The sequence below is a fragment of the Borostomias antarcticus genome (genome assembly GCF_949987555.1).
Source record: "Borostomias antarcticus genome assembly, chromosome: 26".
NCBI lineage: Eukaryota > Metazoa > Chordata > Actinopteri > Stomiiformes > Stomiidae > Borostomias > Borostomias antarcticus.
Window position 1 is genome coordinate 6,940,617 of NC_140259.1, and position 15,308 is coordinate 6,955,924.

General features: G+C 45.7%; 1 protein-coding gene across 1 annotated transcript in view; it reads left to right on the forward strand.

Moving 5' to 3' along the window:
- The window catches only part of midn (midnolin), a gene marked incomplete at its 3' end in the record, with an annotated part of 16,453 nt that extends 9,674 nt beyond the window's left edge, over positions 1-6,779 (forward strand). The window contains exon 4 of the mRNA XM_084459100.1: positions 6,759-6,779. Within this exon, the coding sequence (XP_084315226.1) occupies positions 6,759-6,779 (21 nt within the window). The remainder of the gene's footprint in view (positions 1-6,758) is intronic.
- Between the last annotated feature and the right edge of the window lie 8,529 nt (positions 6,780-15,308).

The following is a 15,308-nucleotide window of genomic DNA, read 5'->3' on the forward strand; positions in this document are numbered from 1 at the left end:
TAGCCTCTCCTTCAACCTCTCAGCCTCTCCCTCTCAGCCTCTCCCTCGACCTCTCAGCCTCTACCTCAACCTCTCAGCCTCTCCCTAGACCTCTCAGCCTCTCCCTCGACCTCTCAGCCTCTACCTCAACCTAAATTGTGTATTTATATTTTGCTACTCTTGCACTTTTGGCTATAGCACTAGATGATGCTCTTAGTCACTTGTTTAGAAACAAGATCCACTTGTGCATTCTGGGGAGTATTGGTACACTGACTCATTAAATTATTGTAAGTTTTTCTTATTCAAGATTTCTTTACTTGTCATGTGTAATATACATGTACAATTACAGTAAAATGTTGCTGCCAGCTCCAACATTATGCTCAATACAGATAATCTTCACTACTCAATTTACAAATTAACAAGTTGCAAATTCACAAATTACACAATAAGAACAATCTATTGTGTAATTCTATACAGTATACAGATTGGGTGAGATAAGATAGATACCGATCCGGATGGATTATGTACATGCTATATGGATATGAATAAATAACCTGGATAACCATGGGTGCATGGGTGATTTTATAGGGGGGGCAGGGTGTGTGCCCCCCCCCTGATTGGCCAGCCCAACTCTGCTCAAATTCTTTAAAAAAAAAAAAAGAAAAAAAAAGGAGAAAAAAAAAGAAAAAAAAGATTTTTTACTAATTAACACAATTATTAAATACATAATTGTGGTTTGTACCAGTTTGTTTAAGGTCATCATTCATTTTAAAAGTGTATTTATTAATTAAACTAGGCTATCTTTAAAAAAAAAAAAGAAAAAAAAAAAAAAGAAATCCGGTTTGATCTGTTTCTCACGTCAAAATGTTGCCCCCTCTACTCTCAGAGAATAAAATCGCCCATGCATGGGTGGAGGCATGGGTGTGTTCTGTACATTCTATAGCTATAATAAATAACCCCGGGGGGGGAGGAGTATATTGACATTTGCATTTGGTTAAGTTATGCAAACGAGATATTGTATGTGCACTAGATCTTGTAGACAGAGTCATTCAGGTGCCGGATGGCTTGCGGGAAGAAGCTCTTCCTGAGCCCCTCCGTGCTCGCCATGTGAGTGCGGTATCTCTTCCCTGACCGTAGCAGAGAGAACAGTCTATTAAGTTCTTCCTGAGTCTCTCCGTGCTCGCCATGTGAGTGCGGTATCTCTTCCCTGACCGTAGCAGAGAGAACAGTCTATTAAGCTCTTCCTGAGTCTCTCCGTGCTCGCCATGTGAGCGCGGTATCTCTTCCCTGACCGTAGCAGAGAGAACAGTCTATTAAGCTCTTCCTGAGTCTCTCCGTGCTCGCCATGTGAGTGCGGTATCTCTTCCCTGTAGTTGAGAGAACAGTCCATCTCCTGGGTGACTGGGGTCTTTCAGGATCCTGTTGGCCTTGGTCTTGCATCTTCTGTCCTCCAGGTGGGTGAAAAAGCATGTTATGAAGCTGAAAAGGGTTGCAAAATGTTCTATTTAGGAGACTTTTTTTGGAGTCTTGTCTCCCGTCCTGCGATGGAGAACCCTGCAGCCTGTCAGGCTCCTGGCCTCAGCAGCAGCAGCTCCGTGGGCTGCACAGAGGGAGGAGAGACACAGGAAGTGGTGGGCGACCAGCACGCTGTATTTCCTCTTCCTGTCTCCTCGCTCCCTGGCCCTCGGTTATTAATGCAACACTGAGCGGCCCACCGTACACCCACACACTGCTGGGAGCACACACACACACACAGGCGTGGAAACACAAACACACATATACACACACACACATGCATGCACACACACACAGGCGTGGAAACACAAACACACATATATACACACACACACACACACAAACACACACGCACACACACACAGGCGTGGAAACACAAACACACATACACACACGCGCACACACACACACACATGCACACACACACACACGCACGCACACACACAGGCATGGAAACACAAACACACATACACACACACACACAGGCATGGAAACACAAACACACGTACACACACACACACACACACAAACACACACACACACACACATAGAAAAACAAACACACACACACAGGCGTGGAAACACGTACACAAACGTGTGCAAAGACAAACAGACGAATATGCCAGATGATGTTCCCACACATGCAGTCATTAATAACATAGCACATATTCAGCACGTTAGGTGGCTCTAAGACCATGCATACTAGCCAGCCATACTAACCAAGCATACTCACCAGCCATCCTAGTGAGCCATACAAACCAACATACTAACTAGTCATGCACACACACACCCATACTAACTGTGCATAACCAGTCATTCTAAGGTCATACCAGTCACACATTCACACACCAATGGTGGTAGCTGCCATGCAAGGTGCTAACCTGCTCATTGGGAGCAATTTGGGGTTAGGTGTCTTGCTCAAGGACACTTCGACATGTGGACAGTCGGAGCTGGGATTCGAACCACTGACCCTTCAATCATTTAACGACCCGCTCTACCAACTGAGCTACAGCCGCCCCTCCTTGGGTGCGTTAAGTAGCTGAGCGCTCACTCTTAGAACGCTCACTTTGAGCGCTGAGCGGTTTTTAAAACCACTCAACGGTCTGCTCTAACCGAGCGCTGAGTTGCTAGGAGACGAGAACTTTTCACCTGTTGTCAATCATGTGTGATTAACGAGCAGCGTCCCAACGATTCCCAAGCCAAAACCCGCCCCTTTTTTTTTTTCTGAGGTGATGATGACGTGGTGTTTGGCTCAAACAGATCATAGTTCAAAACTGCTCACTTGTGCTCTGAGCAGATCAGTCTGAGCGTAACTGAGCAACGCGTTAAGTGAATTCTGACCACTGATCGCTCACTGAGCGCTCAGCTACTTTAAAACCACTGGGCTCAGATCCCCTTCCCCTCACCCTAACCTGGGTCCGTATCCTTTTCCTACCCCGATCCTACCCCTGACCCCTGCCTCTATCTGGGCACAGGCACATTCATGCACACACAGACATACACCAGTGTTTGCCATGTCTCTCCTATGATGTTATTAGCCTCTCTTACTCTGAAAATGTAATTTAATGTTATTTATTGCTTTATAAATGTTCTTAGCCGGTAGACAAACATACTCCTGGAGCTTGCTCGATCGCCTTGTTGAGAGGGGTCAGGGAAGAATTTTTACAGCTCACTTATCTGGCCCCCGGGTGATTACTGTTTTTTTGCTTCCCTCTGGAATATGTAGAGAGTGGGTCGTATGCCCACCTCCCTTGTTCTCTGTAAAGCGCATTGTGTTGCCTCTGGGTATGAAATGCGCTATACAAATAAAGCTTTGATTGATTGATTGATTGATTGATTAACGCACCCCTTGTAAACTTCCTTACCTGTCTGTGATAATAGGCATTGTCACACATCCACAGTCAATACCTGAACCTGAACACAAACCCACACACACACAATCATGCATGACTGAAATAAAAGACAATGGTGTCTGGAGTTATTTTTACCGCTGGGTTTTTAGGTCAGATATTCTGGTTTGCGTCCTGATTCATGTGAACATGTGAACAATGTGGGCTGACAAATGATTCTCTCCACCTCTTCTCACTCTCTCCGTCTGCCACTTACACACACACACACACACACACACACACACACACACACACACTCACTCATACACGATCCATGCTCCTGTAAAAAGCAGGCAGAGGCATGAATCGTGACGAATCACACAGCCTACTTACAGTGAACACGCACAAACACATTATAGACACACATCATTACTGTGAAGAGAACAGGCCCACCGGGGATGAGAGGAGGAGAGGTGGAGAGAGAGAGAGGGGGAGAGGACAGAAAGGGAGAGATGAGCAAGAGAGGGGAAGGAGGGAGGGAGAGGAGAGGAAGCGGAGATGGAGAATGGTGCTATACAGACAGACAGACAGATAGGTAAATGGACTGCACTTATATAGCGCTTTTATCCAAAGCGCTTTACAATGGCCTGTCATTCACCCGTTCACACACACATTCACACACTAATGGCGGCAGCTGCAGTGCAAGGTGCTAACCTGCTCATTGGGAGCAATTTGGGGTTCAGTGTCTTGCCCAAGGACACTACGACATGTGGACAGGAGGAGGCGGGATTCGAACCGCCGACCCTACAATCGTTGGACGACCCGCTCTACCACTGAGCCACGGCCGCCCCCAGTGGTGGATGTGTGAGAGAGAGAGTAGCATAGGAGGGGAGGAGGACAGAGGTGCTCCATGCGGCAGGTGTGTCTTAATGGTTGACGTCAGGAGAGATGACGTGTCAGCTGCGTCACATTTGAGCTGGGCTGATGGTCAGGTCACGACCCCAGCGCTCGGAGAGAGCCCAGTCGGACGGAGGCACAAGGGGACGTTCTGAGGACGTTCTGAGGACAGAGGCACACAGGGACGTTGTGAGGACGTTCTCATGACGTTCAGTCACACGGAGGCACACAGGGATGTTCTGAGGACATTCAGTCGGACAGAGGCACACAGGGACGTTCTGAGGACGTTCTCGTGACGTTCAGTCGGACGGAGGCACACAGGGACGTTCTGAGGACGTTCTCAGGATGCTCTCAGAAAGTTCAGTCTGACGGAGACACACAGGGACTTTATCAGGGCGTTCTCAGGACGTTCAGCCTGACGGACACACATCGGGACGTTCTCAGGACATTCTCGTGATGTTCTCCGGAACGTTCCTCACTGTGCATTCCTCCGCTGTGCCCGTCTCATCAGCATCGTTGTCATTAGTAACCACTTTGTGTGTTTCAGACACGGGGGGCCGTTCTCCTGACATCTCCCAGACCCTGGCCTGATTAGCCAATTAAAAACTCACTCAGTCATAAATGGATCTGGTGAATTAACAAACAAACAAACACGTCAACACGTCATCTAAACATAATCATATCAAACACAGGGAGCTACTGTGGGAAGACTAACTCTTCTCTGTAGTTCTAAGCTGCCTCGTGTCACGTGTCCAAGCTGCCTCACGCCCGTCATGATGGAAGAGGGCGAGAGAGACAGAGAGAGAGAGAACGGGAGGATGAGTGACCTCATTATCTGACATGTAGGCGCGTGCTCTAGCCAGCGGTTGCCATGGCAGCGGCTTGTCCCTCACCTTGGCTGAGTGGAGTCCTGGGAGACACGTGCACGCCCCCGGGCGCGTGCGTGGGGGCGGAGGGGACATGCGTCATCCGCACAGCAGCTGGGGACACACCCACGACTGCCACGGCAACCAACGGTGTTTATAAGAACCCTGGCCTGCGCCTGACAACAATAACAACAGCCAGGCTGTTCAGAGAGCTCTTCAGCTGGCAGCCTCCCACACACACACACACGCACACACACACACACACACACACAGGGACGTGCACTGGATGTTAGAGGGGCAGGGGCGAAAGTTTAAAAAAGGGCACTTAGGTTGTGCGGCGTGCGTGTAAGTTAATAAACAAACCTACATTACAGTCATTTAGCAGTCGCTTTTAACCAAAGTGACTTTAATGTAGGTCAGTACTATAAAACTACTGCTATTACAACTACTACTACACACACCCTACAGTAAGCCAGCAATCATATCATCACTGCTTGGTGTCACACATGCACACTCACACATGTACGCACGCGCACACACACACACACACACATTATAGAGAACTATCTGATGGTAACAAGCACTTAGATAGGCTGTTGATTTGTGATAACTGTACCTGCTATGCTTTCCTGTCACAGTAGTCACACTACTGTAGATGGTGGGGGGCCTGTAGGTTGTCACGGTGATATTGTGAAGATGTGCATTATCCTACAGCAATCCAGCAGAATGAATGGTTAAGTTAGAGTGAATGGTTAAGTTAGAGTGAATGGTTAAGTTAGAAGCCTACAATCAAAATTGCCTGTTACTGTTTGTCCAGTCTGTTACTGTTTTAAGTCCATTAGCCTGTACTGTATGCCCACTCATTATAGAACATAACAAGAAGACCTACTTATATTAGGTTGCGTTCACACCTAAATTATTCTGATTCGAATGAATGCGAGGATTAGGTATACATTGTTTACATTTTCCAACTGCTTTGGTTGGCATTCATAAAGGCCAATACTCAAACGGTCCACAAATTGTAAACAAAAGCCATGTGGTTGGAAATGCAGTTCGATTATTGGTCTTATAATTGGTGGGTAAAAAGGCAACCAATTTGCACAATTTCTACCTGGATATCATAGCCTTCGGTACGGTAGCCCACATCACGGAGCACTGTCAGGTTATTTTTGGTGTTTATGGTGCTATTTTTGTGCCGAAATTCCATGCCTGTGAAGGGATATTTTGAGCGCACAAAGATGTATTGCACACGCGTGCAAATAATTATTAATTTTGAGCAAATGAAAGTCTAGGCTATATTGTACTCAACAAACGTTTATCAGCATACTATACTTGCTAAAGCCCATATATGCACGCACAATGGCTGTGATCGCTTCCTTCCTTGGTCTGTGTGGCTCAAAGCTTTGCCTCTGTGCTCAACCATACCTCCATGTGCTCAACACAGAATTTTGTCTCAAAAGTTCTTTTGATTAGATTAGATTCAACATTGCACCATTGCCTACTGGGACATCAAAATGCTGTTAAATTAGGCTAACATTGAAATGCAGTTGACATCGTGAATCACAATTTTTTTCTGAAATGCATGTCATAACGATCCAATTACATGTTCCTTTGCATCTACATTGAAGCCGAATCCCATCTCTCATTTTTACCCCCTACCCCTTGTCCCTAGGAACAGAGTGTCAAGGGCTAGTGGGTTGGGGGGGGGGGGGGGGCATGAAAGGTTTCCATGACAACAGCTTTTTATTTGCTGTGGTATCTGTGGACAGAAGAGGAGACGACAGGAGGAGAGGACATAGAGGACAGGACAGAAGGAGAGGATAGGAGGAGAGGACAGGAGGAGAGGACAAAGAGGACAGGACAGAAGGTGAGGATAGGAGGAGAGGAGAGGAGGAGAGGACATAGAGGACAGGACAGAAGGAGAGGATAGGAGGAGAGGACAGGAGGAGAGGATATGAGGAGAGGACAGGAGGAGAGGACATAGAGGACAGGACAGAAGGAGAAGATAGGAGGAGAGGACAGGAGGAGAGGACATAGAGGACAGGAGGAGAGGACATAGAGGACAGGAGGAGAGGACATAGAGGACAGGAGGAGAGGACATAGAGGACAGGAGGAGAGGACATAGAGGACAGGGCAGAAGGAGAGGACAGGAGGAGAGGACAGGAGGAGAGGACATAGAGGACAGGAGGAGAGGACATAGAGGACAGGACAGAAGGAGAAGATAGGAGGAGAGGACAGGAGGAGAGGAGAAGACGACAGGACAGAGGAGAGGAGAGGATGGGAGGAGTGGAGAGGAGAGAAGCAGAGCTGGCTGCAGGTCACTGTGCATCCTGTCCTCCAGGACTACTCGCCGTGGTTCTAGGTTCCAGCAGGCCAGCACAGAACCAGGGTACTCAGCTCCACACCAGCGCACCAGATCTGGCTCAGTTCATATTTTCAAACGCTGTTAAATACTTTGGGGTTCTCTTGAAACTAATGGAGCGGTCTTATGAATGGCAGGCGTGAGCCAAATCAAATACAATTCAATTACTTTTAAATCCACATCAAGTAATTGATCTATGTTATTTCAGGTCAGCAGTTGATGGGCGGCTATACTGATCTTCTACGTTACAGAGGAGCTCAGAGACAGGCCGGAAACATGCTGTTTGTAAACACTTGAAAGTGGACAAAGTACCTAGCCTAGAATTTCTGGAATGAATTTGTTTAGGCTACGAAAAGCCAAATAAAACAGTATCTGTGGAAACAGCTGGGGTCCAGTCTGATGAAAAGAGACATTTTTTCCCCCCCATCGTCCTCTACATCTCCTTTCTTTCTCTCTCTCTCTCCCTCTCATCCATATTTAACCCTGAAGACATGCATTATCTCCCCTTTGTCCCTCTATCCTCCCTCAGTCCTCTCCACTACCCGTCCACCTCCACACTCAGCATGTGGACAATCCCAGAATAACAATGGGATCGTATTTGATCTCTTAAAGGGGCAGCGACACAGTTCCAGGTCCAGAGCATCGTCCTGGTGTGCGTGACATGGTCGCCGCGTGTTTCCCTGGGGGTTCGCTATTGATACACCACACCAATGCTGTATTGGCAGTATTGATTCTGAATTGACAGACTGAGTAGGCCTGGGTGGTACAGTGGTTATAGCAGTTTGAGTGGTACAGTGATTCTGTATCGTCACATGTAATGTACAGTTACAGTCACAGTGAAATGTGCTGGCTCCGAGATGTGTTCATTACAGATATTTCGCAAAACTCTGTCCCATGCTCTCCTTGGCAGACGCAGAAAAGCTCATCCATGCCTTGGTCTCATCCAGGCCGGACTACTGCAATGCTCTCCTCATCGGGATCCCTAGCTGCTGCCTTTAGAGGTTCCGGTACATTCAGAACTGTGCTGCTAGGATCCTGATGAGGGTGTGCAAATACAATCACATCCCTCCCACCCTCAAATCACTTCACTGGCTCCCCGTGTGCCTCAGAGTCGAGTATAATCTCTCTCTTCTCACCCACCCGTGTGTTTATGGAAATACCCTCCTACCTCAAGGAACTCCTCACCCCCCCAGAGCTGTTCACGTACCCTCCGCTCCTCCACTGCCAACCTCCTACAAGAAGCAAAATGGAAAGTAGTCACCATGGGGAAGCAGGGCTTTCTCCTTGGCTGCTTCCAGACTGTGGAACGCCCTCCCAAACCACCTCAAGGCACCACAGTCTGTAGACAATTTAAAAAAGGGACTTAAAACTCACCTGTTCACAAAAGCGTTTTAACTTACCATCTTCCCATGCCTCTCAAATCGGTTTCAACCATGGACTACGAACAGATTATGATTACGGATTACGGATAAGGTTGCAAAGGGGTGGAACATTTCCGGGAAATTTCCAGAAACTTTCCGGAAATTTACCATGGGAAGTTAAGCTCGGGAATTTTGGAAATATTGACCTTTTTTGTACTACATTTTTTTATTTAATTAAATTTACTTATTTTAGGATTTTATCCCACTTTAATCCAATTTGGTAGCCAATTGACCCGGACCTAGGGTTCAATTACGCCCTACTAACTGTTGAGGATTCTTCACACAACCCAGCCGGTCGGCAATGTGAAAGGGAGAGACAACTCCATGACCATCTCAGCTCGCAACCATAATTCCAACACCGGACAGGGTTGCTGTTGTGTGACGAACTCTCAAGCCAAGATTAAACTAACCAGCCTCAGGGAGCGGTGGCCCAATAGGCCCCTCCCTCTGGGATTGATGACCTTCGGACTAAACCACAGCCACTCCCTGATTTTTACAAATTATCATACAGATATAGATGGTGCAGTGATTCTAACAGTGTGGACATGGTGCAGTGATTTTAACAGTGTGGACATGGTGCAGTGATTCTAACAGTGGACATGGTGCAGTGATTCTAACAGTGTGGACATGGTGCAGTGATTCTCTATTGAGAGCGTGGACATGGTGCAGTGATTCTCTATTAACAGTGTGGACATGGTGCAGTGATTCTCTATTGAGAGTGTGGACATGGTGCAGTGATTCTCTATTAACAGTGTGGACATGGTGCAGTGATTCTCTATTAACAGTGTGGACATGGTGCAGTGATTCTCTATTAACAGTGTGGACATGGTGCAGTGATTCTCTATTAACAGTGTGGACATGGTGCAGTGATTCTCTATTAACAGTGTGGACATGGTGCAGTGATTCTCTATTGACAGTGTGGACATGGTACAGTGATTCTCTATTGACAGTGTGGACATGGTGCAGTGATTCTCTATTGACAGTGTGGACATGGTGCAGTGATTCTCTATTAACAGTGTGGACATGGTGCAGTGATTCTGTATTAACAGTGTGGACATGGTGCAGTGATTCTCTATTAACAGTGTGGACATGGTGCAGTGATTCTCTATTAACAGTGTGGACATGGTGCAGTGATTCTCTATTAACAGTGTGGACATGGTGCAGTGATTCTCTATTAACAGTGTGGACATGGTGCAGTGATTCTCTATTGACAGTGTGGACATGGTGCAGTGATTCTCTATTAACAGTGTGGACATGGTGCAGTGATTCTCTATTAACAGTGTGGACATGGTGCAGTGATTCTCTATTAACAGTGTGGACATGGTGCAGTGATTCTCTATTAACAGTGTGGACATGGTGCAGTGATTCTCTATTAACAGTGTGGACATGGTGCAGTGATTCTCTATTAACAGTGTGGACATGGTGCAGTGATTCTCTATTGACAGTGTGGACATGGTACAGTGATTCTCTATTGACAGTGTGGACATGGTGCAGTGATTCTCTATTGACAGTGTGGACATGGTGCAGTGATTCTCTATTAACAGTGTGGACATGGTGCAGTGATTCTGTATTAACAGTGTGGACATGGTGCAGTGATTCTCTATTGACAGTGTGGACATGGTGCAGTGATTCTCTATTAACAGTGTGGACATGGTGCAGTGATTCTCTATTGAGAGTGTGGACATGGTGCAGTGATTCTCTATTGACAGTGTGGACATGGTGCAGTGATTCTCTATTAACAGTGTGGACATGGTGCAGTGATTCTCTATTAACAGTGTGGACATGGTGCAGTGATTCTCTATTGACAGTGTGGACATGGTGCAGTGATTCTCTATTAACAGTGTGGACATGGTGCAGTGATTCTCTATTGACAGTGTGGACATGGTGCAGTGATTCTCTATTAACAGTGTGGACATGGTGCAGTGATTCTCTATTAACAGTGTGGACATGGTGCAGTGATTCTCTATTGACAGTGTGGACATGGTGCAGTGATTCTCTATTAACAGTGTGGACATGGTGCAGTGATTCTCTATTGACAGTGTGGACATGGTGCAGTGATTCTCTATTAACAGTGTGGACATGGTGCAGTGATTCTCTATTGAGAGTGTGGACATGGTGCAGTGATTCTCTATTAACAGTGTGGACATGGTGCAGTGATTCTCTATTGAGAGGGTGGACATGGTGCAGTGATTCTCTATTAACAGTGTGGACATGGTGCAGTGACTCCGTAGTGACAGTTTGAGTAGGTGGGAGGTGAGAGTGACAGTGTTCTAGAGCTGCTGTCACACTACAGCCTGGGCTGCTCTGCAGCAATGGGGACTTTATGAGGCCCAAGTAAGTAAGCTTAGAGCGCCCCTGTGTGGGGTGCCACTGTAAGTGCAGCCACACCTAGCAGGGTCATCTTCACAAGCATCACAGCATGGCCAGATCTGGCATGAGATGTTAAGACAGTCTGACATTTCTGAGCTTTGAGTCAGCTTTGGAGTGAAACTGATTTTTACTGCCCTTTTACAATTTTGCATAACCCAAGACATGATTGGGTGGGCAACATGAGTGGCTAGACCCTGTACCCCCCCCAGAGTCCACCCAGCACAACCCTACAGCCGGCTTGGCCACCCCTAGAGCTGGCTCTACTCGCCCCTCTAGAGCTGGTCCTGAGCGCTGTGGTGTGTTTTACTAGAGTACACAGTACGGCTGTATCTTCAGACAAACGAACACCAGATCTGTGTGTTAAAAGCTTTATTGTAATTCTGAAATACAGTTGATACGGCAAGTTCGCATCAACTCTTTTCATAACACAAGTGGTTTTTATCGAACAGTTTTTAAATTCTTTTTTTTAAATGTTTTTGTCTATTTTTGTTGTCATTTTATACTAAAGCTCACAGAAAAAAACACATGATTGTTTGACCTTGTGAGACATATCTCTGCTGGGGCTCACTACATTGATACATCAAAAATATCAATTTCTACACTCCCATAACCTTATGTATCTCTTAGCATCCTTACCCTAGCCACATCTGCTAGCATCCTAAGCCTAGCCACATCTGCTAGCATCCTAAGCCTAGCCACATCTGCTAGCATCCTTAGCTTAGTTGCTTCCGCTAGCATCCCTAGCCTAGCCAAATATGCTAGCATCCTTAGCCTAGCCACATCTGCTAGCATCCTTAGCCTAGCCACATCTGCTAGCATCCTTAGCTTAGCTGCTTCCGCTAGCATCCCTAGCCTAGCCAAATATGCTAGCATCCTTAGCCTAGCCACATCTGCTAGCATCCTTAGCCTAGCCACATCTGCTAGCATCCTTAGCCTAGCCACATCTGCTAGCATCCTTAGCCTGGCTCCATCTCTTATCAAACTTCTTATCAAAACACATTCTGCTGCCAAATTCCCATGGAAAGTTTCCAACTTTGAATATTCCCCGAATTTTGCAACCCTAATTACGGATGACTGTACCTCGCTGTTTTTATGATTATATTTTAACATGTATTGAGTTGGTAGTAAAGTATTGATGTATTTTTATTGGGAAACACTGGGAAACACAGAATAACTGCTACTCTGACTCCAACTCAGACAGACTCCTAAACCTACAACGCCCTTGTGAAGATCTAAGGACATTTCACAGTTAATAGAGATTCAACCACCCCTGTGATCTCCAGCAAGGAGTACGAGGTGGGTGGGACTGGGCCTCTGTCTAACCTGAAATCTTTGTGGCAGTGAAGTGCAGAAGAACTATCTATCTCTATCATATCTCTATGTCCATCATCTCCATCTCTACCTCTGTCAACTTTGTCGCTATCTCCCTCTCTCTCATCTGTCTGTATCCCTCCCTCACTACATGTCCCCATCCCTAATGGTGGTGTGAACGGGAGTGCTCTACAGGGAATCCGGAATACTGGATGTGTGAATGTGGTTTTAACAGGAGAACGGCACACATGTCAGGCTATTGCTGCATCGCTGGGGTCTATATCACTCCTGATCACTCTTCCTTGAGCTAGATGCATGTTAGCATGGGATATGAAAGGGTTTTAACACTGACTGGTTCTGGAGGTAAGTAACTCTTAACCAGTCTTGCACCTAGGTCTAGTTCTGAGTGAAAGGTTACCGTTAGATGGGTAGCAGCAACAATAGCACCAGGATATGAGGCAATACTGACACAAACCAAATTAAAACAGACATGTTGAAGAGATTAGCTACAGTCAGGGCTGGAGAAAGCTAGCGCCAGACCCAACCCCTGTCCCTCCTCCCAATCAGCGCAAAAAATATGATTGATCTATCACCCTTTCACCCTACATACATCCATAATTCAACCTCCATCTCAATCCTGCAACCGCCCTTCTCCCCTCTCCTACCCATCCCTCGTTCTTTCACCTCCACCCCTCTCCCTCCCTCCAGGAATACCTCCATCCTTCACCTCCAGAGCTAGTAGGGCAGGCCCAGACCCAGGCCGATGCAGGCCAAGTTCTAGCCCTAACCCCAGCTCCAGGCCATCCCACCACCCTAATACTCACGATCACTTCATATTGATGGGAGTACAGTTATATACAGTTTCATCACAGTTGTAGAGAGAGAGAGAGAGAGAGAGAGAGAGAGAGGGAGAGAGACAGAGAGAGAGAGAGGGGTGCTACAAAACATCACTCTCTGAGATGCCATACATTCAAAGTGAGTGAGGGTTACTCTTGTCCTATGCACGTACATGTATATGTGTGCAAGTATGTTTGCTACATTTCCCCAGAGAGATCACAGCACACCAACATGGAACACCGGAGAAACGAACAACACCAAAGATGCTACCCACTAGAGTGAAAAGTACAAAATAAGGAGGATCTTTTTTACACTTAAAAGGCTTCTCGTTCAATAATATACAGATTAATACACATTATAACTTTTATACATTTTAAACAACGATATCTCTAGGTACTTTTTAAAAATGTTTTTCTTAGTATGTTTTTATATAGTCAAAAATACATATTTTCACATCAAAGGCTTGTAGTACATGAAAAAGGAAAACACTTTTATACAATCGTTTAGATATATAACCCAAAATACTAGATATTTATAGAGATGACCCAGAGAAGTTGGAAATACGTGTGTCTAGAGATATACCAGGTGATATAGTACGAGGTCAAGCAAGCCTCTTCCACCAGAGTTTTCATGCCCCAAATTTACTACATTTAAAGGTGATGCATGTAAAAAAAAAAAGGTTGTTTCTTCATATATCTAATTAGCTATTTAAATAGGTTGGTGAGGTGAATGTGTCCAAATATTTCCTTACCGCATGTATATTGAGTTTTCCTGGCCAATCACCACATATGAGGTAAAGAAATACTCGCTTATAATACTCACAGTATTCACCTGTCCTGTCCTGTAGATTGAACCTGATTAATATGTAGCGCCTTTAAGTAATAATACTTTTCACTGCATCAAAATATTCCTTAAAAGTTAAAGGTTCCCTATTATGAAAAACACACTTATTCAGGGCTTGTGCACTTACAGTTGGGTATCTGATGGTCCTACTGTCAAACAAACTGGCCAATAAGAACAGTCAGTTTTTTATGGGCTGCTAAATTAAGAAAATGTTATTCAATAAGCCATTCAGATTTGCCTCATTAGAATTATACCACCCCCCATCTGAAAAACATATATTTTCAGCACAAAACGATGTGTTTTGGGGACCTCAGACCTATATTAGCTTGTGCATAATAGGGGACCTTTAAAATCTTGAAACTTTGAAAGTAACACTCTACAGTAACTATTACAGACGTAAAGCATTTCGGTCATAATGTTGCCAATTCCAAACTTTCAAAAATGAAGGGGCGAGCCTCAGATGAACTGCCAGTGGATAGCTGTCGTCTTGCCTCCATGATGGACAGTCATGTTTTGCAGTTTCTGGGCCTGAAATCTCCTGTGGAAGGGATGTGGCTTTGGTACTCAATTGGAGATCATCTCTGGAGATATTACTAGACCAATACTAGAGATATCCCCAGAGAGATCATATGGAGACCATCTCTGGAGACATTACTAGACCAATACTAGAGATATCCCCAGAGAGATGATATGGAGACCATCTCTGGAGATATTACTAGACCAATACTAGAGATATCCCCAGAGAGATGATATGGAGACCATCTCTGGAGACATTACTAGACCAATACTAGAGATATCCCCAGAGAGATGATATGGAGACCATCTCTGGAGACATTACTAGACCTGATATCTCCAGAGAGATGATGTGGGGAGAGAGGAGCTACAGTTGACTGAAGGAGACATGACCTGATCTACGTGTGTTGTGTGCTTGTTGTTGTATGTGTGTATGTGTGTGTGTGTTTGTTTGTGTGTGTGTGTGTGTGTGTGTGTGTGTGTGTGTGCCCGCTCGCTCGCCGGTCTGTAGCTCTTATCAACATGGCAGCATTAGTAGAGTTGAGAGTGAAAACCTGGCAGGTCA